This window comes from Heloderma suspectum, chromosome 14, assembly GCF_057233095.1.
Source record: "Heloderma suspectum isolate Gila_16-S chromosome 14, 16-S_ref, whole genome shotgun sequence".
Lineage (NCBI taxonomy): Eukaryota > Metazoa > Chordata > Lepidosauria > Squamata > Helodermatidae > Heloderma > Heloderma suspectum.
This window is the reverse complement of record NC_139471.1, coordinates 2,238,810-2,264,108: the sequence shown is the minus strand read 5'-3', so window position 1 is coordinate 2,264,108 and position 25,299 is coordinate 2,238,810. Positions and strand designations below refer to the sequence as shown.

General features: G+C 51.4%; 1 protein-coding gene across 3 annotated transcripts; it reads right to left on the bottom strand.

Moving 5' to 3' along the window:
• Window positions 1-250: 250 nt before the first annotated feature.
• On the bottom strand, window positions 251-25,041 carry AGPAT2 (1-acylglycerol-3-phosphate O-acyltransferase 2). Of its 3 annotated transcripts, none has more exons than XR_014785864.1 (7): window positions 24,604-25,041; window positions 9,479-9,612; window positions 8,221-8,396; window positions 7,544-7,639; window positions 6,604-6,676; window positions 3,601-4,647; window positions 251-3,478 (listed from the first exon to the last, which is right to left on the bottom strand). XR_014785864.1 is itself a non-coding variant. In XM_084820797.1 (6 exons), the coding sequence occupies exons 1-6, from the start codon at window positions 24,786-24,788 to the stop codon at window positions 4,481-4,483; spliced, it is 831 nt and encodes a 276-aa protein (XP_084676923.1). In that variant the 5' UTR covers window positions 24,789-25,041; the 3' UTR covers window positions 251-4,480. The 3 variants fall into 3 exon arrangements, 1 of the variants encoding a protein (XP_084676923.1); XR_014785865.1 differs by having other exon boundaries at window positions 2,886-3,478; window positions 3,623-4,647; XM_084820797.1 differs by having other exon boundaries at window positions 251-4,647.
• Window positions 25,042-25,299: the final 258 nt, after the last annotated feature.

The window sequence follows — 25,299 nt, the reverse complement described above, 5'->3', positions numbered from 1 at the left end:
AGGGTAAAATAATCAAGTTACTAGTCCTGGTTACTGGGCTCTGTTGGACGGTGCCAGAGATATCGCGAGCCATGAGCAGCATCTGTTTGCCAATTAGACCCAACGCACCATTAACCCCTTTTGACATCCAGTGCTCCAGTCCTCTGCACATTTAGCCCAAGCGATGAAGTAAACTTGATGCACGTGTGGTTTTTACCTTTCCCGCAGCAAACATCCTCATGCAAAAGAAACACACCAGGCTAAAGGATGCTTCTCTTTAAATAAATCTGCTTTATAAAAGTCAATTCCACACACACACACTCACATCTTGGAAATATCAACAACCGATGGTAGGTAGCAACCGATGTTTGCAAAAAGGCAATTTTTGGGTGGGTGGGGGGTTGCATTCCTGTGTAGAGTATCTATGTTCATGTTCCCCTGTTGCCTGCCCAGGCCACAACTCAGCACTGCTGCCTGGATGGATTTCTAGGTCCTCCCGCCTCTCTCCAGCGCTCTGTGTAGGAGGCTGAAACATCGTGGGCTGGGTAGTCCAGCCACCTGGCCAGCTCGTCCTATTCCCCCACCCCTTTGCGGATGCTGGTGGCCTGGAGAAGGCGGCCTTGCTCTTGCAACACCTGTAAATAATACTTCGGCAAGCCTTGTAGGTTTGGGCTACAGCAGCCACCCACAATCTGGGCATCCTGCAGAGGTGTTAGGACTACAAGCCCCACCATCCCCAGCCAATGGGCTGGGAATAATGGGAGTTGTAAACCCAACACAGCTGAAAGGTGCCCGGACCACAGGGGATGGAAATCACCTGCGCCTATGCCAAGACATCTGTTCTTTGCGGCATTTTAAGGGCCGTGCGGCTCTTTAGAAAAGGTACATTTCCATCTCCCACTCCCTGGGCAGTGGGGAAAGGGGGCTTTTGTTCCACATGCTTGGGGAGGAAAGGCAGAGTGGTGCAGGACCCCTCACTAACACCACTTCTCCCTCCTCCAACCCCCCAAATTTAGCCAACAGAGCTTAGTAGAGCTCACCCAGTCCTGGCTGGAAGAAAAACAAGAGCCCTGTTGCCTACCTGGTGCCGTCCAGAATTGCTGGACTACAACTCCCGGCATGGTGGGGATTGTAGTCTGGCACATCTGGAGGGCACCGGATTGGCAAAAGGTCGGGATGAAGGCACACGCTGCGAGCAGCAATCCTGCCTTCAAGCCACTTTCCCCACCTCGGGCAGAAGCCCCGCACGCAGCCTCCGCATGTTCCAAGCTCCCAGGTTGGGCGACGCCCGTGGTCCCTCTCGCCCCGGTGTGCCTCCTTGCCCCGGCTTTGGAAAGGGGGCGATTTCAAGGTTAAGATGCCACTTCTCTCCACTCTACTGCTCCAAGTAGAGAGAGAAAAAGCACCAGGACACGCAGGTGTGAATCTGTGCCGCTGCTTTCAATCCAGTGCTGGAAAAAGCTCGCCACTGGCTTTGCCAACGGGGGCGGGCCCTTGCAGGCCCCCAGCTGGTTTGGCCTGCAGCCCCCCTTGCCACTGGCTGTGCTGCTCGAGCTCATGGGAACTGCAGCAAAACTTCTGGCAGAGCCCCCCCAGCTCGCCAAAGACACTGTGGACAGAGCACGCAGGGCTGTTGTTTTTGCATGAGCAGTCGCAGTCGTTCCCTTCTGGCTTTCAGGGGAGAAGCTGTGGTAACTCATACTGAGCTTTGGGGGGAAGGGGTTGGTGGGGGATTAAGTGGGGGGGCTTCTCTTTGCCCCCACCAAGGAGAAGCCACCTTGGGCCTGGAGACAGGATTGACTAAACCCAAGCAACGGTTCAAAACAGCCCAGCTGCTTGCTTTGCGAGCCAGACGCTGACGGACGGGATGCGCACGGATGCGTGTGCCTCCCTCCACGTTGTGGGGGAACCCGCCTTAACGGGGGTACTGCACCCGACATGGCCTAAGGCCCCACCGTTTCTGCACAGGGCTTCGTCCTGTGCACTTAAATACTTTGGGTTTTTCCCCACCAGAATGAACCACATCTGGAGCGCTTCTGAAGATTCTATAGCCCCATTATTTCTCCTCCAAATTTTACAAGGATAAAACTGATTCCTTGAGAACACACACTCCTTCCCCCTTCCCAACCTCAATATTGCTCTCTAGAACAGCCTTTCTCAACTTGGGGCCTTCCAGATGTGTCAGACTACCACACCCAGTATGCTGGCTGGGGGATAATGGGAGAGGAAGACCAACACGTCTGGAACGCACCAGGTGGGAGAAGGCTGTGTTCAAGATTCCAGCAATATATACACATGGGAGCTTTTAACAAAACAGGAGCAAGGGGGAAAAATACCCAAGAGCCCTAGGGGAGGAATTAACCATTTAGGGCACAATCCTATGCATGTTTAGACAGAAAAAGTCCCACAACTCCCAGCTCCCACGGCTGGCTGGAGCATGCCAGGAGTTACAGGACTTTTTTCTGTCTAAGCATGCATAGGATTGCACCCTTAGGATTGCAAACATTGGAACGCCCGCAAGGTACCGCCATTAGCAGCACCTCTGCTCCGAATGCTCAGTTCCTTTCGTCCCTCCTAGTTGTTGCTTTGTGGCAAAAAGTACATTTTACCGTGGCGACACCCCGCATCTCCAGAGATCACGTGGCACGATCTGAGGGCAAGTTCTTCCGCACAGGCCCGAGGGAGCAAAGCGAGTTCGGCTTGTTTCCATTCGTTTCCGGAGGGGTCGCCCACAAGATCTTCCCATCGGATCGTGCCCAAAGACTTTAGCCTAGAAGCCATTTCCTTGGTGAGGACCAGTCAGCCAGTCAACAGTGGTCAGATACTGCACTGCACCCCCTGGTATTGAAAAGAACAAAATTGAAAGCGGCATGTGCCGTCGATCTGGTGAACAAGCCAGAAGAACACTGGTGCGGAAGTCCATTTAATCCAATTGATGTCACACCATTTTGTGCAATCAAAGTAACTCTTGACCATTTTGAACTTGCCAGAACCTGAACCGCGCCAGCTCCCCACTGTCAGGAGTCCCACTGCGTGCAATTCTGGGGATTCCCATTTTAACGTCATTCCCTTTGCTTCAAATGTGGAAATGATGACGTCTTAACGATTTTCTAAGCACGTCAGCCCCCGAAGGGGGATCCAGCTCGGGCTTCTGAAATATCTACTTGCTAGTGCAACTTTAGCGGTGGTGATTTCAGAAGAGGCAGCAGACAGGGTGAGCTTGTCCACACGTGCAAGGCAGCCCCCGGGCACCAGAGCGAGTTTAAACTTTAGACCTCCCCCTGCCATTTTTTTTTTTTTTTTTTACAGGATGGGGTTCTGGCCATCCTGGCTACCAATTCTGAGTTAGCAGCTCTGATCTTTGAGTGAAGAAGGGTCAATGCTGCTCCCTTTCAGCAAACGCTGGATGGTGGGAATGCTGCAGCCTCAAGATCAACCTCTCAAACGGCTTAAAAGCAACATACTCCGCTGCAAACCAAAGAAGAATAAGGGCGCAATCCTGGGCACGGTTAGACCCGAAGCAGTCCTACAACTCCCAGCACTCCCCAGCCAGCCATGCTGCCTGGGGAAAGCTGGGCGTTGTCAGACTTTCTTCCTGTCTCAACATGCCCAGGATTGCACCCTGTGTTGCTGGTTGTGGTACTGGGATGGAGGATCTCCACGGTTGGTGGCCCTTCCCTAGCAGAATGGGAGCATCTGTGTGTGTCTGTTCCCCAAAAGGTTATAAGGCACATATACTAAAAAGGAAAAAAAGGCAGAATCTCCTAGCACAAACAACAATTGTTCCTGGTTCCACACGGAAACTCATTCTGGAACACCTCCCAACACATTGCTGCTCAAAAGCTGTCAGAACCGTGCTTTGATTTAGAAACATTTGAATAAGTACACACACACACCCTGCAGGTGGTAAAAGCCTTACACTTTTCCACAGATACTATTGCATAGTTCTCAGACAGGCTCGGAAACAAAGACACCATCTCTGCCCTTGAAGGGACGAGAAATTACCCCACCACCACGGCGACAGCGCGTGGCCCCAAGAGCAGCAAAACCCGCCGAGCACAAGCAGAGATCAAAACATTTGGGATTCAGTCCCCTTCAAGTGAGCAGGAGAGAGAGAGAACATCCGTCTGGATTTCAGCTTGCCAAATCTGGATCCTCAAGGGGAGCTCTTTGTCCAAAGCAGAGAAGCCCTGGAGACTCTCAGCAGCAAATACAGAGTTAGATCTCTTCTTTGGTAGTGGCTGTTTTGGGGAAAGAGAAGGTGGAGGGTGGGAGGAGAAAGGGCAAGAAGAGGAATGGGTCCATGTGCTTAGCATCAGACATGGGAAAGTCCCTCCCCCCATTTGTGCTTTAGGAATAAGTTGCAATTCCCGCCCCAGCCCCCATGACTTCCCCTGCAAGGGAGCGACTGCACCATTTTTGGCAAGAGAGAGAGATGCAGAGAGGCAGGGAGTCCTTTGGCTAGGTAGGCGCACACGGGACACGTTTTCGCCAAAGGGCATCACTGTGCAGGCCCTGGCGCTCCTCCGTTGACTTCGCTGCTCCTTCCCGACAGCCTGAAGAAGGTTTCCCTCATGGTGGTGTAGCAGCGGCTAGTGAGCTCGTCCACATCTCTGGCCGTCAGGCCCTCAGTCGGGATGGGCGGCAGGACCTCCACCTGGATTTTGCCTGGCGAGGGAAGGGAAGAGAAGAGGCCGGACTGATCTCTCTCATCCACATGTGAAACAGGCGTGCTTAACGGGGGGCCAAGTCCATGTAGGGACTTTTGCTGGTCTAAGTGAAGACCACCTTGCAGGTGGTTCTCCACCAGTGATATAGGGGAGCATTCTGTTGGTCAACCAACCATGTCCATGAACATTTCGGGATGCACCCTGGGAGGGCCCTGTGAGCTCCACCAAACACCGGGCTTTCAGAACTTGCCACTGCTCATGGCAAAATCTATTTCCCATAATTAAACACCATCACCACAAAACTCTGCTACTGGCTCTGCTTTCAGCGTCGGCTTTGCCTTACTCGACAACAGGCTTCCCCAACTCCCAGCGACCCCAATCAGCCTGCTGGGAGTTGTAGTCGAGCACATCCAGAAAGTGCCCAGTTGGAGACGCCAGATATACACTAAGAGCAGCAGGCACGTGCGTTTTTGCGATCACCGTCTCCTTTTTCAAAACAAGGTGACCACGGAGCCTGACGAGGCCGCCAGGGTGAGTGTGGGCTGCCTGCCGAGCGTGGGAGGGGCTCGCGCACAGTCCGGGGCCTGGTGAGCGGGAGCAGGGCAGGGGTGGGTTCACACATCCCTACCCTGGGATGCTTTTCAAGCTTAAGTGTCAATTCATTTCACTGACCAGCTGATTGCCGTCTGAAGCAGGGGTCGCCCAACCTTTTTTGGGTCACTGGGCACGTTTGGAATTTTGAGATGCCACTGTGGGCGCTCTCACAAAATGGCTGCCACTGAGGGGCTTGCCCAGTCCCACATCTTGGGTGCCACAGTGGGCATGTCCAGTCACAAAGCAGCTATTTCCCAGAAGGCAAAGTGGAGAGATGAAAAGAAAAGTCCCTTGCCCCAGAACCAAAGTCCAAGGCAGAGGTCGGACTGAGCTACAAAACCGCTCTTTGGAACCAAAACAGAGATGGCGCGGAAAGGCGGCACTTCGCTTTGCAGCAAGCCGGCCTCCCAGGTTGTTTGTTTTTTAATTTCAAAACCCCTTACGGAACAGACTAAAAAGCAGGAGGGGCTGGGAGCTGGGCAGGTGCCGAGAAAGCTGCAGACGCCGGGGTTATAAAGCTATTAATGAAGTGGGGAAACACAACAGCAAACCCTTCCTTCCCCGTCGCCAGGCCGTTCAGCATACCAGCTGCAACAGCAGCAGTGGTGGCAGAGGGCGAGGGACCTCCTCGTAATGCTGCCACCTTTCAACCCCCACAAGCCCAGCGTGCTCCCTCGTGTGCTCCCAAGGGGCGGTGGTGGGTTAGGAGGGCTGCATTTTGCTCCTGCACCGAGGAAGGGCCCGGGAACCCCCTGCCACTGGAGGAGGCGATGGATCTGGTTTACTCAGTGCGAAGGGTGTGTGGGTGTGGTGTGGGGTGAATCGGGATGTATGGATTTTGCTTTTAATCTTTGTAAACCACCCAGAGAGCTTTGGCTATGCGGCAGTATAGGAATGTAACTGATAATTATAATAATTTTTGAAAATCCGCTCCGTCTGTGTTTTGCAGATTATCAGGGTTTATCGTTCCATCATCTGCTCATTGGTGGAATCAATTTTTTTAGGGATGTACGAGAATTTTGTCCCACTTGCACTAATGCACATTAGCACAAGTGTGAATTTGTGGAAATCCCCCCCAAAAGTAAAAAAAACTGGTCCACACGTTCATGCAACTGAGAAAAAGCCAGTTTGCTGCTCAAAGCGCAGGTCAGATTCATAGAAACCCAGACTCATTTCAATCCATTGCGCATTTCTCAGACACCCTTGGGCCAGGGGACAAGGGTGGCGAGGGGCCCTTATGCATTGCCAGGCTGCATTCTGGATGCATTATACTAATTTACAGTTCTGCAAGCGAGAGAAAGAGAAAAAGGACCCCATTTGGTAGAAAGGCACAAGAGAGAGAGCAGAGCCGTTTCCATACCGGATGTAAACAGATTCTTTTTCGGATTGTAAAATGAAGAAAAGGAGGAGTACACCACGGGAATGACCGGAACCTTGGAGCAAAAGACACAGAGACAGGTTAGCTACAGACCTCAAAATGACCCATTTGCTGCTGCAACCCCGGCCACCACATTTTATTTATTTACTGATTTCTACCCCTCACCTTTCGACCCTAACAAGGCAGCTTACACAACATTTCAGAATTATACAATAAAATCGCCTTCCCCAACACTGTGCCCGCCACCTGGCTGGGGGATGCTGGGAATTGTAGTCCAATGCATCTAGACGGCACCAAGTTGGGGAAGGGTGGTTTATTTGTAATGACACGTTTAATACCACATTTTAAAATAGTATTTTCCCATGCTTTAGCTGCTTGGATATTTATCTCTTCCGGCCCGCCTGAGGTTCCAGTCTGACCCACCTGGTGTTTCCTAGGTGGGCCGTGCCTGCACCCCCTTCCTCTGGCCCCACCCCACTTCCCCTGAGCACTGATTGTTGGGTGGTTTCCTGGCTCTTGTGCAGGTTTTCCCTCCAATTTAAATTGTTGAAATGTCTCTCCTCTAAGTTACTGGCAGGAAGAGCTTCAAGCTAAAATATGCTCTTTTGGCCCTGCCCCTTTTGCCTTGGGCCCCACCCACCACTGGAACGCGCATCCCGGGAGTGTCTCCAAAATGGAATTTGTCTGAAAGAGGTTCAACACCCCCAGTGCGGACAATACTGGGCTAGCTTATGGACTTAGCATAAGGCAATTTTCTGAAATGGAACCTGAATGATGCCTACGCAGAATCAGATGCTTTTGCGCATCTGCTTTTAAAACTGGTCTCCTGCTTTTGGGATGGAACGAGCTGGACAGTTTGAACCACACAGCAAAGGTTAACAGGGGTGGCTTGCAGGGTGCTCCCCTGGCCAATGTTACTTACCTGCGTCTGGATGGCAAGATGAAAAGCGCCCTTCTTGAACGGCAACAGGTCTCCGTTCCCATTCCTTGTGCCCTCTGGATAGATCCATACTTTGACCTGTGGGAAGGAGGGGACACGCCTACTTAAACGCTGCTTACTGTGTCAGGAGGGAACTCAGTGCAGCAGAACAAAAAAACAAACACACACGTCGCATTAAAACCCCTTGAAAAATGAAGCAAGCCACTAACACACACCAAAACAACAACAAACCACCATGTAAAACACACACACACCACATTAACCCCCCCCCCCCGCCAAACAAGGCAAACCACACACACAACCCAGGCAAAAGACACCACACCCCAACCAACCAACCAGCTTCCACACACACCCCGTGAAAAAGCAGCCAACCCCTCCACCCCACCCCACACACACACAGCAGAGGTTAGACTCCCTCGCTCTACCACCCCACTGGCTGCCACTGTCTTGGGGATGGGCAACCAATCTGCCTCTGAGCGCATTCAGAACATCAAACCAGCCTCTCTCCCCTGCCCCGCAACGGGCGCTAAGTGCAAATGCTGCCATGCTTTAGGAATACATTTGCCCAAAGGGCTACTGATGCATTCTGCAGCCAAAGGCTTTAGGGCAAAGTCGACAGAAGGCCATCCAAACCCGTCCTCCCGCCACGCCACACTCACGTTGTCCTGGACCATGGCTTGACCGACGCCGGACATCACCGACTTGGCGTTGCTGGTGCTCTTCCGGTTGATGAAGATGACACCGCCCAGGTACATGATGAGGCCCACCGAGCCCATGTACAGCAGCTCCCGCTTCCCGATCTGGACGCAGCGCACCGGGAGGATCTCCATCAGCCCTGAGGATGCAGGGTGACAGGGAGGACGCTAAAAGCATGCCGGAGCTCCCTCTGCGGGGCTTACCGACACGGCATGGCGATCCCTCGTCACCTAGTAGCTAACACAGGGGCGGGGGCATCTGGGGTCCACACTGGGCAGCATCTCATGTGGCCGCTGCACCACAGCTCGTTCCGAGCCACCACCAGCATGTTTCCGAAAGCAGTCCTGGAAATGAGCAGGGCACGTTCCCTTCTGCGAGGTCTGCTGACCTGCCTTGTTCCGGTAACGAGCCTTTCCTCTTGTTTCCCGTTGCGAGAGGAACCGCTAGCTTCCTGGGGGTTTATGGTGGGTCCCGCTAGAATGCGGGCAGCACTGGATACTGCCTTCGGATTTTTTTCCCAGAGCCCCAAGACCAACCAACTGGAGACGGTTGCAAAAGACTTAGAATCAAAGAATTTGGAGGCTCGGAATTTGGTCTGAAGATCAGAACTGAATGGAGCTCTTCAATACGGTCCTTCCGTATTAAAAAAAAATCCAGGATAATTTCGCCAGGGAGAGGAGTTATTTTTATTGCTGCTGGAAATCAGAAGTCCTTGCCTATCTACCAGATCTACCAATCACCCAGAAATCCACCTGTAAATCCAGATCTACCTTTTGCCCATCCGTGCCCTGGACCAGGCGTGGGCAGAAAATAGCTCTACAGATTTTTTTCGGACTTCAACTCCCAGCATTCCTGACTATTGCCCATGCTGGCAGAGGCTTCTGGGAGTTGAAGTCCCAAACTTCTGGAGAGCTACCTTTCGCCCTCCCCTGCCTTAGACTACCTTACAGGGCTGACATGAGGATAGAAACAGATAAACCTACAGATGCTTTTGTGACAGCTTTGATCTTTTGCAATTTTCAAACGCCGGAGTGAAATGTGCGTGAGAGTGAGAGCAAGAGTGAGGGCTGCATGTGCATGCGTGTGCACACATATGTAGCCCCCGCCACCCCAACAGACACTCATTCCAGCCCTCAGGACCGAAAAGGCTGTGCAGCCCTGCTCTACCCCCTTGGGGCCCAGAAGCCTGAGATGCACTGGGCGCCTCTCTTAGCATCTCACCCATCATATCCAGGATGCTCTGATGGTTCGAGACGATGACACACGGCCCCTCGATCTCAAAGTTCTCCAGACCCCTTGCCTTGAATCTCAGACCATAGAGGTACTTGAAGCTCCGGACCACATTTTTGATAATCCTGTGGGCAGAAGAGAGGCATTGGTCAGGCGCAGTGAGCTACAAAAAGGTCTGAACCTGGCACACCAAACACGCTCTCCGCTCCGTGAAGCCACGGGCCCGTGCAAGATCCACCAAACCACCTCCTGAAAGGGGCTTGCGCACTTCCTCGTTCACTCACAAATCCCACTCGCATTCTGGAAAACACAGAAGTGCATTCCTGGCTGCTCTGGAGCAGCCCCCTTCTCCCGGCCCATTCCAGCCGGGGAAGGGTTCGTGCCGATGCCACGTGACGGGGGAAGGCACCACAGGGCCTTTGCAACTGCCGCCCCGAGACGGCAGAACTCCCTCCTCCGCTGGATGCGCTCGCCTGGCACGTTCCCTACGGACTTTCCATTGTTTGGTGAAGCGTGCCTTTAATATTCAATATTATTATAGTAGCAATATTAATTTAGTTATTTGTAACATTTATATCCCTCCTTTTCCTCTCTTGCAAGGAACCTTACATGGTCCTCCTCCTCCTCTCCATTTTCTCCTCACAACAGCCCTGTGAGGTAGGCGAGATTGAGAGTCAGCGACTGGCCGAAATTCATCCAGGGAGCTACATGGTTGAGTGGGGACTCGAACCCAGGTCCCAGAGTCCCAGTCCCATGCTCCAACCACTACACCACACTGTCTCACCAGCACTCAGTTCAGGGGTTTTTGCGATTCTTGCTCCCTTTGTTCTGGGCAGCTCAAGATTGGATCCAGCCCCTTTTTAATTGCATTGTTTTGGCGTCTGCTGCTCCAAGGGCTCTTTCTCGAGTGGAATGAAGTGGCCAATAAACCAGGGGCCTCTTCTGGCCTTAAGGGCTCCATCCCATTTTGGAGAAGCTGGGGGGGGGGCATTCCAGGGGCGGGCGGGCGGGTGGGGCCGAATAAAAGGGGCGGAGGCAAAAATGCAAACAATACCAGCTTATTGTAGCTAAAAGCTCTTACTGCAAGTACAGTTCTTTCGCCATTTTAAAAAGGCTGAAATGCCTCTTTTACGGCTCCGCCTCTGGCAGTTTAGGCTGGTGCTCTGGGTAGTCTAGCCCCGCCCCTTTCACCTGTAGCCCCACCCACCACTGGAACGCGGGGCCTCTGAGAGCTTCTCTGGAATGGAATTCAGCCCTGCAGCTGAGAGGGTCAAGACCCCCGAGCTAAATGAATGACAGTGGGGGAGGGGAGGGGAGGGGCCGGGGGAGGGGAGGGGCCTTCTGGGGAACCCCGGGGTGCACGTTGGAACCCCAGGCCGGCCGGGTTTGGGGGCCCAGGTTCCCCACCCCTAATTTTCTGCCTCACCATTAAAAATGCCCCGGAGGCATGCCAAAAGGTAAGGTGGGGATTATTTCTGTTTTCTGATGAGGCCTCAACTCATTCATGCAGCACTGCAAGGATTAGCTCCAAAGGCGGCTAATACTGATACCAAGCAGACGCCAAGCGCTTTGCACCGAGAGCTGCTGACACGGCACTTTTCCACACTGAGGAGACCCCTGCACCCACTCCGAACCGCTCCCCGCAGAACAAGCCCGGAGAGGCCGCGTCCCACAGGGCAGAGACCAGAGGCTATCCAGCGCTCTCTTGGCAGCTTACAGGTTTCTCGATCCCTCCCTGGGAGGTCTTCTCAAGAGGCCACCCACCTCGGATCCTAGAAACCCTGGACCACAATGCACCCCCAAGGTGTGGGAGCCCAGTCCTCAGAAAGCAGCAATGGGCCTTTCCAGCATCTCTCCCAGCTTCTTTCAGGTGCCGCTTATTTATATAGGCGATTTCGATTCCACTCCTCAAGCCCCAAAGGCTCCCAGAATGCTTTACACAGAATAAGTAAAACAAGCATGGCTGGCGGAATGGCTGGCCCCATTTCCCCCTCTCCTCTCCCTCTGTACAGCCTGCTGGGACAGTGCTGGTAGCCAGGATTGGGGCACCACATTACTAGGGTGTTCACCATCCTGCCTCGGCTTCTGAATGTCGGCTCTATAAAATGCATGAGCTAGTTTTGCCCCCCCCCCCAACTTTCAATAAGCTTAACAGGACACCACTGTTCTCCCACCGTGATGTTCTGCCCTTTGTTGCTGGTATTTGGGGGGCCCATTCTAGCCCTTTGACTCCTGGTCCAAGCACCACCACCACCAGCATTTGGACATTGGGGAGGGGGGGCCTTTCAAAACTAGCTAGGAGATTGTGCAAGTCAGGAGAACGGTTAAGATAAAATTTTGCACTTCAACTATTATCGTTAGCGCCATTCTCGAACCAAGGAATTCCAAGGACAGATATCCACTCAAAATTGCTCAAGTACAACTCATCAAGATATTCAACTCTACTGCCTGTGGTTCGCATAAGGACAAGGTGGTTGTTGTTTTAAATCACACTACATATGTTAACTGGCTCACCATTGCAAAGATGTCTGTGTTATCACCTCACAACATTTTGTGAATGGCAATCCTTAAAGTAATTATCACTGTCTATACTTTTTTGCATTCCAGTGCCCTCCGACCACACAGCTTACACCTTCCCTTCATCCCAGCATCTGCATATATGCATATGTACGTGTATAAGACCTGCCGACTGAGGATAATACATCCTGCATCTCATAAAAGCTTAAGCCATAACACATGAGGTTGTGTTTAAGATGCCAGAGGACACTTTGTTGTTTTTGCTGCAACAGACAAAGATGGCTACTCCTCTGGATAGCGTTAAGAGCGGGGAATCTCTTTTCAGCCTGAGGTCTGGATCCAATTTCAGAGAACCTCTCGGGGTTGCATTTCAGTGGTGGGCAGGCCAAAAATACAAAAAATGCCAGCGTATTTGAGCTTAAAACTCTTACTAGCAGTAACTAAAGCCATGGGAGAGGCATTTCAAGCTTTTAGAATGGGGAAAAAACTACATAAAAGCTGAGAAACCCTCCAACTATTGGCAGTAGGGGGAAAGGGGGTGGGGCCAGGGGCGTGGCCAACTAGGGAACATCGGAGGCCAGATTTGGCCCCGTTCTGAGGTTCCCACCCCTGGTGCAGAAGATCAAACATAGCCAGGATTCTGCAGGAGCCACGAGAAAGACAGAAGGAGCTCTCCAAGGTGTTTTGGACAGCTCCTTTAGAGTTCTGACTGAAACCTGGAGCAGATTCGCCACCCACACTGACATCGGAGCCCCCAGCTTCCACTGGAGAAAGTAACATTTGCCGTTCAGCAGCTGAAGGGTAGAAATTCACGAGTCTGGAGGAGGGAGAACCAGCCAGACTAGTTCGGGAGAAGACGACTTTGTGGGCTAAAATTGGCTACTGAAAAGCATCATCTGCCTGGCATTCCGGAATATTCTACACAATTCCCACCATTCTTCAAACTTCTATGACTCGACTCTCCCCTCCCTCTTGACTGAACGCATGAAGATGTTTTATTCATCAGTGTGAAATCCCAGTGGATTAAACTTCCTTATTTTCCCCTACACACAATATGTTGCGGGATCAGGTAAGACACGTTGGGTTCCTTGGAGGACAAATGGCAAGATGTAAATGAAATAATAACTAATAAAAGAAATAAACCTTGCTGCTACAGTCACATGAAAAAGAAGCTTCTAAAAGACTTTTCAACCTTTGCGAATGGGGGGAAAATGCACAAATGCCAGGAAACCACCAAATCCAGCCCACATGGGACCTGAATCTGGCCCTCTGGCCTTCCCTACATGGCCACACCCCCTTCCTGTGTCCCCACCCCCTTTCTCCAGACTGGTGGGGAAGAACATTGCATGGGAAACCTTCAAAGCAGACCACACAAGTAGATTGTATGGGGTGGGCACACCCTAAAGCTGTTCCCTGGTCCTCAAACTGGGCCCCCGGATTTGTCCCAAATGTGGACAGCTCTTAAGATACTGGAAGCGGATTTGTGAAGAACCACTGGCCACCTGTGGCAGCTGGCAGGCAAGAATTACAGCTAGGCAATAAAGTCTTCGTCAAGACAACAAGAAGTCACACATCCCCTTTTGCCGCAAGGGGTGTTTTCCAGTGACTTGAGCAAGCGTCTTTTCTCCTGTCTAGAGCTGCAATATGAGATCAGGGCAAAGATCTCCAGAAATGGCGCCCGAGCCCCAAACGCCACCATTATACACTGGTTAGGAAGACGAAAAGCCGGTGCTTCCGAACCCAGAGGGAAGGGCAGGTTACACATTACCCCAGTGACAAGTCCACACACAGGCTCTTCCACAGCCGCCCTGTTCTCTCCCGAGAGGGCAGGGTCCATTCAGAACGCTCAGGTGGTGCTCAGCTCCTCTCCTTTTTGGAGAGAAGCCAGGTAGGGCCTTGTCCTTCTGCTAGCAGGCAAAGACGTCCTTATTCAGCCAAGAGGTTTGACTCAGGCAAACCTTGGGCACGTAAGCTGGTCTGTTGCCGGAGCGTTTTTTAACGGCTTGGTGCTGTTGATTCCTTTTCTTGTTGCATTTTAATTGCTTTGTTTTTTCTCATTTTTTCCTTCAGATTTTGTTTTGAGGCTGGATTTTATGGTTAGCCACCTGGAGTGCCATTTTTAGGGCAGAGAGGCAAGACAGAAATTAAATAAATGTCCAGAATAAACATGAAAATAAAAAGGACAGAGAAAATAAAAAGGACAGACCCTTTAAAGTAATGTCTGTTTTGGCCACCAGAGCAGGCCAGGTTGCTGGTAGGAAGCCAAAAGGCTTTTTATCGGCTCCTGCTATCAGATGAACTGAGACAGATGGATTCGGCATCGAGCTGTCATGTCGGGGAGCCTAACGACACATTGTATTTGAAAAAAAGGGCGCTTAACCGTGATTTTATTATTTAGTTGGAATATTTTCAGCCTGCTCCTCAGCCAACAAGGCTCTTGGAGCATCTTACATGCAAATGGGAAAACAACACGGTCCCCATTGCCTGGAGGCTTAAAATCCAAAAAGACACGACACGCAAGGAAAAAGGGATGGAAGAGGAAAGCAGGACTGCTTCTATTTTGAAACGGATAGCACCCAATCAGAAGTAAACGGCGCTGTCTCCTCCTTTCCCCTGACTCTTCAGCACAGCCTGGAAAAGAATAGCGGGAGGGACTCCCCTACCAAGAAGCCACCAGCATCTCCCCAAGAGACAGTGTGGTCTAATGGTTAGAATGTTGGACTCGGGTCAGGAAGATGTGGGTTCGAATCCTTACTCAGGCCACAAAGCTTACTGGGAGACCTTGGGCCAGTCACATGCTCTCAGCCAGGACTACCTTGCAGGGGGCTTATTCGTATAAAACTGGGGTGAGGGTGGGAAACATGTGTGCTGCTCTGAGTAACCTGGAGGAAGGAAGGGAGCACTGAAAATGTCATGCGATAAAAATGGTGTTGGACTGCAAGGTCCATCATACACAGCCAACATGTACACACACACAGAGATTTGAGCTTGCCTCTTATGAATCCGATCAGGGGCTGCCTAGATAGTTTCTTTTCCCAGCCCCCCAAAAGCAAAAGAACCCAAGTTTCTGGTGTGTTTGTAGCCCAGGGAAGGAGGAAAAACCAGACCGACAAGATCTGCTAAGGGCATATTTGCAGTTTGCACCTCCTTTTCACACGGGAGGGGTTTAAGACACACCTGCCCACAGTAAAGCACTCACGGATGCCTCTGGGCACCCTCAGCCAGGGAGCGGGCAGGGGAGAACCAAAGGCCCTTCCCCGTTCCTTTGCTAAGCATAGTTTCTGTTGTTGCTGTTGTTGTTGTTATGGTTATGTGTGAGTTTTGATTTTGTTTTTAATTTATTTGTTTTCGATTGCACTGACTACATTTACTTGCAACTTGGTTTTATTACTGCTGGTCTTCTTGAGCATTGTTTTTTGGGTGGAAAGGCAGGAAATCGAACAAACAAAGAAATCTATCTCTTGTGCAGAGTAACAGAGGATGCCAGCTTGGGAAGAAAGAAAACACACCCCGGTCTCCAGCCAGCTTTCTGCCCAGGAGGGCTGAAGTAACAAAGGCATCTGCACAAATTTAATCAGTTGATCTCTTTGTTCATAATACTTATATGCTGCTTAATATTTAAAAGAAATCTCAAAGCGAATTTAATTTAAAATGTCACCCAATGCAACTGTAATGGAATCTGGATGACAGATGAAGTTCAAAACGCAGGTATCCAAAGGCTTAGCAGAAAGTTTCAACACATCAAAGAATTGGTACTTTCTGGAAAGAAATACTTCAGGCTCCCGTTGCTGAAGTACTGAGGTCAGCTTTCATCATGCGGCTTCACCCTCCTGGCTCCTTGTTCGTGGCATTCAGCTGCCAGGAACACACCCCTGAAAACGGGTCCAGCCGTATTTGGTGCCTCTTGCAGAAACGGGATGGGTGGGCATGGTGCCCCCAGCGTCCCCTCCCTCCCAGGGTTACGCAGAGCCATTTGCTTCCTCCAAAGCCGCGGAACTGTCGGCAGCCTCCCGTCGCTCCCTCTGGCCTGGTTAAGTCACCGCTGTGCTGAGTCACCAGTTACAGCACCCCCAACCTTCACCTAGTACCGAGTCACGGTCACGATAAGGAAAGACATCCATCGCTAAGGCAGCTGAGGTCATCGCCACCCCACCCACGCATCGGCACCTTTCATCAGGAGAGCATGCCCAAAGCTCCTTTCTCCTCCAGCTATTTTTTAAGTTTTTTTTTTTTTAAAGAACAACTCTTCCAGGCATTTTAAGAACACTTTTTAGTGCTTTTAAGTACTCCTTACTTAAACAAATAATAAATGTAACCATTTTTTAAAACGTTATAATCGTGCAGCGGCCAACCCAACAGGCATCACTTTGGTTCTTGTTAACGCCGGTGCCCAGGCAGCCTCCTCCTGCAATCCAAAATTAGCTAGATCCAAGCTTATGAGGCGCAGCTGGATTAACTCCCCTGCTTATCAAAATCCCAGGGTGGGGATATTTCAAGCGCAGGAAGCCATGACACAGCCAAAGCCCTTTCAGACTCCAGTGGCAGAAGGACACAACCGAGCCTGGAAGAGTGGGACCAGCATCTCACTGCCCTGGTCACCAGCACTCTTGCCCCTCCTCCTCTTTCCCATCCTCGCTCCCACTTGCTTGCCTGGCAGGCAGGGAGCCAGGCAGCTGCGGCGTCTCCTGCTCCCCCCTCTCGCCAGCACCGTGGTCTGGGCCAAAGCACGAGACAGGTGAACAAGCCGGCTGCAATGGTGAAGAGAAGGAGCAACTCCAGGGGGCTCTGGTCCGTGGGCCCCTGCCGGGGGTTGGGCCCTCGGCAGGTGCCCACCTTTGCCTACTCTTGGAGCCAGCCCTGCCCTTCAGAAGTTCCTAGCAGCACCTATTCGCCTGAGCCAGGCTGCCTTCCTGGGTCAAGCCAACCCAAAATGCACCGGATTCATGCCATGATAGTGTGGTGCAGTGGTTAGAGCGTGGGACTGGGAAGACCCAGGTTCTAGTCCCCACTTGGCAATGGCATGCCTTTGGGCCAGACACTGTCAGCCTGACCTACCTCACAGGGTTGTTGTGAGAACAAACTGGAGCAGTGTTGCAGCATGTGGGGCGGGGAGAGTTAATCCTTCCCTCCCCAGCTGCTAATCCCTTGAAAATCGCCCACTGCATGGCAATTAAGCTGAGAAAAAGAACTTTTTCCACTGGCACTCTCAGGGTTCTGGGGAACAGATCAGGGGCCCTGGGAAATAGATTCTGGCTTGAGTCCCCATGCGCCCAGGCCTAACAATGCTCCTGGGAGCAGCTGACAACACAGGGGTGCTCCATCCTGGGTTGTTTATCACTGGGTGTGAACCAGGAATTCTGGCTTGTCGAGGGACAGACAACCCAGAGTTGGAACTCAGAGCTAAACCCCTGGGCTGCCACAACGTGCAAACCAGGTCTGTGTGCGTACGGATGCGCATGCGAGATTGTTTGTATTTATCACCTGCTTCAAGAGCAGCAGGTTGATAAAATCCGGAAGATTATGACTATGTATAAAATTACTCAGTAAGTGCAGCAAGCAAGGAATCGTAACTGTAAGAAAGATATTATGGCACCCTGGTTTCCCTGTATTTCTTATGTTGAAGCTCTTCAAACTATTCATCAGATTCCAACCAAGTACAGGTGCCCATATTTTTTCTGACTAATACATCCACACAAAATAACACACTCTCTCACACGCTCCTTTTATATGCTGCGTAAGTTGTATTTTTACTCTTTCATCAGGTACTGAGCTTCTACTTAGGGTGTTTTACCGTGGCTGTTCCATAAGTTATAGACTAACAATGACCATTAGTGAATCCCTTTGTTTCTTTAGTGACCTTGCTGTATTCTTATGTATGTCCTCCTTTTTGTTGCCTTTATTTTCTTAACTTTATTTTGAAATAAAATACAATTTCATGGGGGAAAATGCATCATATACCTTGGATGGTTTGAAAGATGACTTTATGAGGGGACTAGACAAATTCAAGGAGGAGAAGGTTACTTCTAACAATGGCTATTTATTACCTTCAGTATCAGAGGCAATATATGCCTAGGTACACCAGTTGCTGGGGAACATGGGCAGGAGGGTGCTGTTGCACTCCTGTCCTGCTTGGGGCTTCCCACTGGGACATCCGGTTGGCCACTGTGGGAATAGAAGGCTGGACTGGACGGACCCTTGGCGTGATCCGGTTGGGCTCTTCTTATGTTCTTAAAGAAAATGCAAAATGATCAATTCCTGAAGGAAGAACCCCAAATCTGACACTTGGCCATGGCTTCGTCATCTGTGCCGATGTTTTAAAAGCTTCCCTTCAAAAGCAGACGGAAGTGGCTCGGGCTCAGCCACTGCACGGGCATTGAACTGGGATTCCTCCGCCGGTTTCTTCACACCAGCGCAACAACAACCCTGCCGAATGCTGAGTCTGTCCACATCGTCTGCAGGAGGCTCACCTGGAGAGCCTGGCCAGCTTCTCTAGCTGCAGAAATCCTTCTGACACACAGTAAACTCATACCCCTGCATGGCTTGGCGTTGAGCAACCCACTGTTTGCTGAGCCTCACCTACTCTTGGTTCTCCTCCAAGGCTGGGCCAAGCAAGCCACGGGAGGCCGCACAATTGCGCAAGCCAAGGACGCATACTTCAGAGGATTAGCGGAGGAAACCACTTAAATGGGATAAAGCAGAGACAGGGGCTCATTCTCTCCTGGGATCCTAAAATTAGAAATCCTAGAAACAGGTCAAAGAAGTTGCGGGATGTATTTTTATAGCATGAAATTGGTTCTCTCATCCTGCAAAACACACATCTTTTAAAAAACATGTGTTATATTAATAACAGATATATGTGTCTATATATAAATATACACACACACCAATGTACACTATGTGTTACATATGTATATAATGCACATATGGGTGTGTATATAATACATAGTGTTTGTAGATCTACAGACACATATTATTATATAACTAACACATATATATCTGATAATACACACTGTGTTACATATGTAACACACACATTTTATACAACACCCCCCCACACACACATACATACATTACTTGTAGTTTCCGTTTTTGTGAACTGCCCAGAGAGCTTCAGCTGTTGGGTAATATAGAAATGTAATAAATAAATAAATTTCAAAAATCCATATTAGTGTCATACCTTTATTAGGCCAATCAAAAGATCACTCCAAAATGTTCAAGCTTTCAAGATCTCTTCATAAGGAGAGATGCTAGAAAAAGCAGCTTCGGGGTGGGAGAAATAGGGGAGGGAAAAAGAATTGGACTCCACAGGTGAAGTTACAGCATCTGCATGCTCATGTCTGGAATATTCCAGGGGATCTTTTGGTTAGCCTGATTAAGGTAATACGCTAATATGGGGTTTGGAATTGCTCTTATGGTCAACGTGGCTACCTTTGTTTTTTGTGCAACATCTATGTAAATGAGGTGTCGAGTCCTTATGACTGCAGGGGGCGGGAGGAACTCCCATAAAGCATCCAAGTCACTGGTTACAATGAGGACAAACAGTTTCTCAAGCTACTCACAAGTCTCAAAGCTAAGCAAACATTCCTGTCCCTGCTTGTTCCTTCCCATAAATCACTGAGTGCATGAAACCTACATTCCAGGAAAGCTGCACACCCATTAGTGCCTTTGCACAGCCCTCCTGGCAAGCCGGCGGGGGGGGGGGGTGGACTAGCGCAACACAGCAGACAGGGCGCCTGTGGAACTTGGAAACGCTGCCACACCTTTCTTGGGGTTGGGGAGAGACCTCATCTTTGAGACACTCCATTGCTTTCTGGAGTCTGAAAACTGTAGGAGAAAATTTGGATGTTTAGATGATAGCCTGTCCAGGGCTGGTGCCAGGGGTCGGCATGGTGGGGCACCTGCTGAGGGCCCACCCCCCGCAGGGGCCCACCGGCAAGAGCCCCCTGGCGTTGCTCCTCCTCTTCCCCACCGCAGCCTGCTGGTTCCCCTGCCTCTCGCTGTGGCCCAGGCAGCGGTGATGGTGGGGGGGAGGAGGAGCGGGAGACGCCGCGGCTGCCTGGCTCCCTGGTGCTCTGCCTCTCAAGGACCCACGTGGTGGCAATGGCGAGGAAGAGGAGAAGGAGCAAGAGCAGCCGGTGCCGACGCTGGTGAAAAGGTGGACTCAGGGAGGGAGCGGCCCATGGAGGGAGTCTCGCCCAAGGGCCCTCAAGCACCTGGACGCAGCCAGCATGGATGCCTTTCCACAATTAAATGCCCATAGCGTGAACAAATATATAATTAAAAACGAATCATTCAAAAACCACAGCAAAACAGAAACATCTCCACATATCTTTGGAAGGCTAGGAGAGAGGAAACTAGACAGGCCTCCCGTGGGACAGTTTTTTAGAGGCTGGGGCAGCAAACAAAGGAACTTCAGAAGCTGCTTTATACAGAGTCAGACGCTTGGTCCATTTAGCCCAGTATTGTTGACTCCGATTGGCAGCAAGGCCTCTCCAGGGTTTCAGGCAGGATTCTTTCCTAGCCCTACCTGGAGATACTGCCAGGGATTGAATCTGGGACCTCCTGTGTGCAAAGCAGGACCTCTAACACTGAGCTGTGGCCCTTTCCCTCAAATAAAGCAAGATTCTAGTCCTCGTCATTCCAAGAAATGGCCTGCTTTATAGTGGATGATAGGAAGCTGACTTATACTGAGTTAGACCCTTAGTCCATCTAGCCCAGTATTGTCAACACTGACTGGCAGCTGTAGCTCTCCAGGGTTTTGGGCAGGAGTTTTTCCAGCCCTACCTGGAGATGCCGGGGATCGAACCTGGGACCTTCCGCCTGCAAAGCATATACAAGACAGCACAACCCAACTGCGCACCTGCGTCTTCCAGTAGAGCTCAGGATCTCTGTGCTCTCCTGACTGCTGTTCTAATGACCAATTCCACCTCTGTCTTGCTTGGATTATGTTTAGTTTATGCAAAGCACAGGTATGCTTGGGTAGCGTGGTACAGTGGGCAGAACGTCACAGCAGATGCAGCTCAAATCTTCATGCAGCTAAAATCTTCATGCAGCTATGCACGTCACCTATTTAAAGAGGATGTTGTGCGACAGTGGGGGTGCAGAACCTCTTTCCAGCGGGCCAAATCCAGTTTCAGGGACGCTCTTGGGGGCACGTTCCAGTGGTGGGCGGGGCCCAAGGCAAAGGGGGTGGGGCCAAAATACCAGCCAATTTTAGCTTAAAGCTCTTCCTGCCAGTCACTCAGCCTTTGGAGAGACATTTCAGCCATTTAGAACGGCGGAAAACTGCAGAAAAGCTGGGAAATCAAACAACTGGTGGTTAGGGGAGCGGGGGGGCAGGGGCAGGGTCCTCTGGATATGCCCCCCGCCGGCCTGAGGTTTTATGCCTCCATGCTGACTATCAAGCATTAGAAATATGAATAGAAAGCTGCCTTCTGTGCAAATGCAGTCATTATGTCCAACCAAGAGAGAAAACTGTTTTAAAATGGCACTTTAGTGACAACCAACACCTTGGAAACTTAATAAAAGTTTGCAAAGTCAGGAACTCAGAGGGGTTGGCACTGCAATGCTGCAAAAGCTGCCTTGAACCTCCCCCCCCCCAATGGAAATGAAAAGAAGGTAATAGATTTTGGAAAATGGTAGAGTTCACAACGAAATATTTCAAGTTCAATTAAAGTCAGACCCAATGTGATTTCTGCCTAATTACATAATATATCCTGGTTAGTGCATAAGAATGTCATTTGTACAGTGAACACACCAAAAGTAAAATTGGTGAGATGTCTGTGCTTGTCTAATATTTTCTATTCAGAAGGTCCGATCTTCAGAACACACCTGTAAAGTATTGATCCAAACACCTCAAAAAGCCATACTAAGAGCCAGTTTGAAGAGCAATTAATTTAGGCTCCCTGATTGTATTTCAGGAGCCTCTCTGCAACCATGAGGGCTGGATGTTTAAAACTAATAAAATCCAGGTTTCTTAAGCGCCCCAGAACAATCCACTGGTTACACAGGAGAACTTTAAATGCAGATTGTCCCCTCACTTACAGCTTCTACAGGCCCAAGTACACAGTGCAGATATCTTGAAGCATAAACACGTTTGCAGGGAGAGTACGCACCAAAAAAGCACCACAGAGCCTAGATAGAGAGAATGCCACTGTAAATCTCTCTCTCTCAATCCGCTTGCTCAGAAATGTTAAGTGTGTGTGTTCAGCAAAGGATCTTCCGCTTTGCACCATAATGGCATTTTAAAAGTGAAAACCACAAACACAAACTTTTTTTTTTTTTTAACAACTGTAATGCAAGTCTATTTTTTGGCTTTATGGAACATAACATGCCAGTATCTGAGCATGGCCAAAGAACAATCAGAACACAAAGAATATCCAACAGGCCGATTAAGAAGCAGTACGCAGGTGTGCATTTGCTCCTATTTATGTATATTTATGGCATTCGTATGCTGCTTTCCCAAGGACAGTTCACAAAAAATACCAGAGAATAAGAAACCACAACTCAAAACAGAGTAAAACATTTAAAACTGCCTTAAAAAGAACCACAAGAACCATAACAACAACACAGGCAAAAGCTATTTTGGGCTGCATGAATAGAAGCATAGCTTCCAAATCCCAGGAAGTACTAGTTCCCCTCTACTCAGTACTGGTTAGGCCTCATCTGGAGTAGTGTGTCCAGTTCTGGGCACCACATTTTAAGAAGGATGCAGACAAGCTGGAGAGGGTTCAGAGGAGGGCAAGGAAGATGATGAGGGGACTGGAAACAAAGCCCTGTGAAGAGAGGCTGAAAGGCCTGGGCATGTTTAGCCTTGAGGAGAGAAGACTGAGGGGAGATAGGATAGCGCTCTTCAAATTCCTGAAAGGCTGTCCCAGAGAGGAAGGCCAGGATCTCTTCTCCATCATCCCAGAGTGCAGGACACGGAATAACGGGCTCAAGTGACAGGAAGCCAGATTCTGGCTGAACATCAGGAAAAGCTTCCTGACTGTTGGAGCAGTACGACAATGGAACCCATTCCCTAGGGAGGCGGTGGGCTCTCCCACACTGGAGGCATTCAAGATGAGGCTGGACAGCCACCTGTCAGGGATGCTCTGACTGGGATTCCTGCATTGAGAAGGCGGTTGGACTCGAGGGTCTTATATGCCCCTTCCAACACTACTATTCTATGATTCTGTGCTTCTCCTCTGCACAGACTCTCTCCCTCTACTGAAACTTTGATTGTGAACTCCTTGGGGCAGGGACTTGTCTCTGAAGGTGTAATCCTATGCATGTATAGACAGAGTCCTACAACTCCCAGCATGCTTCTGTCTAACATGCGCAGGACTGCACCCTTAATTCAATCAAGTCTGGCATCGCTAAATCACTGAGCAATCACAAGTGAATATTTCAGGTTAAGCAAAACAAAATCTCAACCCCAACTCCTTCAAAGAGAAGGAAAGAAGTTTCCCTTACTCAAAACCACTCCAGTACTTAGGAGTTGTTGTTGTTGTTGTTGTTATTAACAAGAACAGCAACATGGATTCTGGCATAAACTGGCCGGTGGATGATGGGAGTTGTAATCCAACCCCGTCTGAGAGCACCCGGTTGGGGAAGGCTTAAACACACGCACACCGACCATGTGTTAATGCTTTGGGAAGTTTAATTTAGCCGTGAAGCAATCTGGGAGTCAACCAGCGAAGGGACATAAGGTTACTGCAGCAACAGGAGGGTGGAGCGGGCAGCTGGCCGCCCTCTGCCCCGCTCACATTTTGTTTCGCTGGGTGCCCCACAAGCCCGGGGCACGGGAAAAGGCACCAACGAACCACGCGAACCGTGCGGGGGTACGGCGGGGGGGGGCGATGAGATTGGAGGGAATGAAAGATCAAGGCTTCTAGGCAAAGAAGTAAAAAACAGAGCTAGCCCCGCTCCCCCGGGAAGAGGCAGGACTGCAGACCCGGAAGGGCGAGGCAGAGGGAAGGGCGACCCTGCAAAGGCGAGCAAAAGCGAAAGGCGTATTCCTAGGCTGTGCTGCCAGATACGGAAGGAAGCGCGGGGGGGGGGGCAGGAGGAAGCGGAGGTAACGCTCGAGATGGGGGCGCGCGTTTTATATAACATCTGGTCGGCGAGACACACAGGGCCGCCTTTCCCGCAACGCGGAGCCGGACCTGCGCCCCAACGCATCTGCAGGACGCCGGGCTGGGCGAAAGGGGGGAGAAAGCCCTTAACCCACGTGCCCGGTTCAAGGCATCCTGAAAGCAAGGCGTCTCTGCCCCGAGGAAGTTGCAGTCTCGAAGCTTCGACCGGGCGGGAAACGGGCGGCAGCGGCGAGCGCGGGGGGAGAAGGTCAAGGGTAAACTGACCCGCATTTATGCTTCCTAGTTTCTTCCTAGTTTTAGACAACACCTCGCGTTTCGGTCCAAGGCTCTGACTCTCCGAACGCGCCCCCCTGGCGCCGCAAGACCGTTGCCCGCCTCGCAAAGCCGGCAGCACAACGCCGAGCAGCGCCAGCCACGCCGAGCGCAGCAACACCACGCGCGCTGCTCGTGGCAGCCACGCTCCCGGCAGCGACGGCAGCGCACGCGGCAGCCCTCCGAGGCCCACGAGCGAGGTGGTCTCACGTCATGTTGTGCACGGTCCGGCCCCGGTTCCAGAGGAGGCAGGCGGGGGCGGTGAGGGCGGAGGCGAGCAGGCACAGGACGCAGTAGAGGCCGATCTTCGCCTGGAACTTGGCGCGGGGGCTCAGCTCCAGCAGCGCCGGCAGCACGAGCAGCAGGGCCCCCCACAGGAGCCAGCCGGCGTCCATGCTCGGCGCGGGGTCTGCGCGGCGGCCGAGGGGGGGCGCGCGGGGCGGCCGACAGCTCCCGGGGCCCCGCTCCGGCGCCGGACAGCCTGCCGAGGCGCGCGCACCTGCCGCGGCGGGGACGCAGGAGCGCGCGGAGCTGCCTTCCGGGGCGCGGCGCGGCGCAGCAGACGCGGAGCGAGCCGGGCCCGTCCTGTCCCGTCCCGTCCCGTCCCGTGCGGCGCTTCAGGGCGGAGGCGCCGCCCCTCCCCTCCGCGCCCCTCCCCTCCGCGGCGCGCAACCTCGTGGCCGCAGCCGCGGGCGGCGCCCTCCGGCCCTGCCTCCTTTCTGGCCCCGCTTTTCCCCCTTCCTTCCTTCCTTCCTTCTCTGCGCCTTTATCTTTGGCCCTGATTCGTTCTTTCGTCCTTTGTTTCTCTTTTCAGTCGTCCTTTCTTTCCCTGCTCTTTTAACTTTCTGACCCTGCTTCTTTCTTTCTCCACTTTCTTTCTTTCTCTCTTTTCTTCTGTTCTGTTTG

Bases quoted from the DNA above. Each gene is read 5' to 3' on its own strand.
- AGPAT2 (XM_084820797.1), bottom strand. From the start codon at position 24,788: ATGGACGCCGGCTGGCTCCTGTGGGGGGCCCTGCTGCTCGTGCTGCCG. The intron at 7,640-8,220 runs GTGAGTGTGGCG...TCCTTCCCACAG, and splicing joins AAGCCATGGTCCAGGACAAC to GTCAAAGTATGGATCTATCC. The intron at 4,648-6,603 runs GTATGGAAACGG...TTCCCTCGCCAG, and splicing joins AAAGAATCTGTTTACATCCG to GCAAAATCCAGGTGGAGGTC.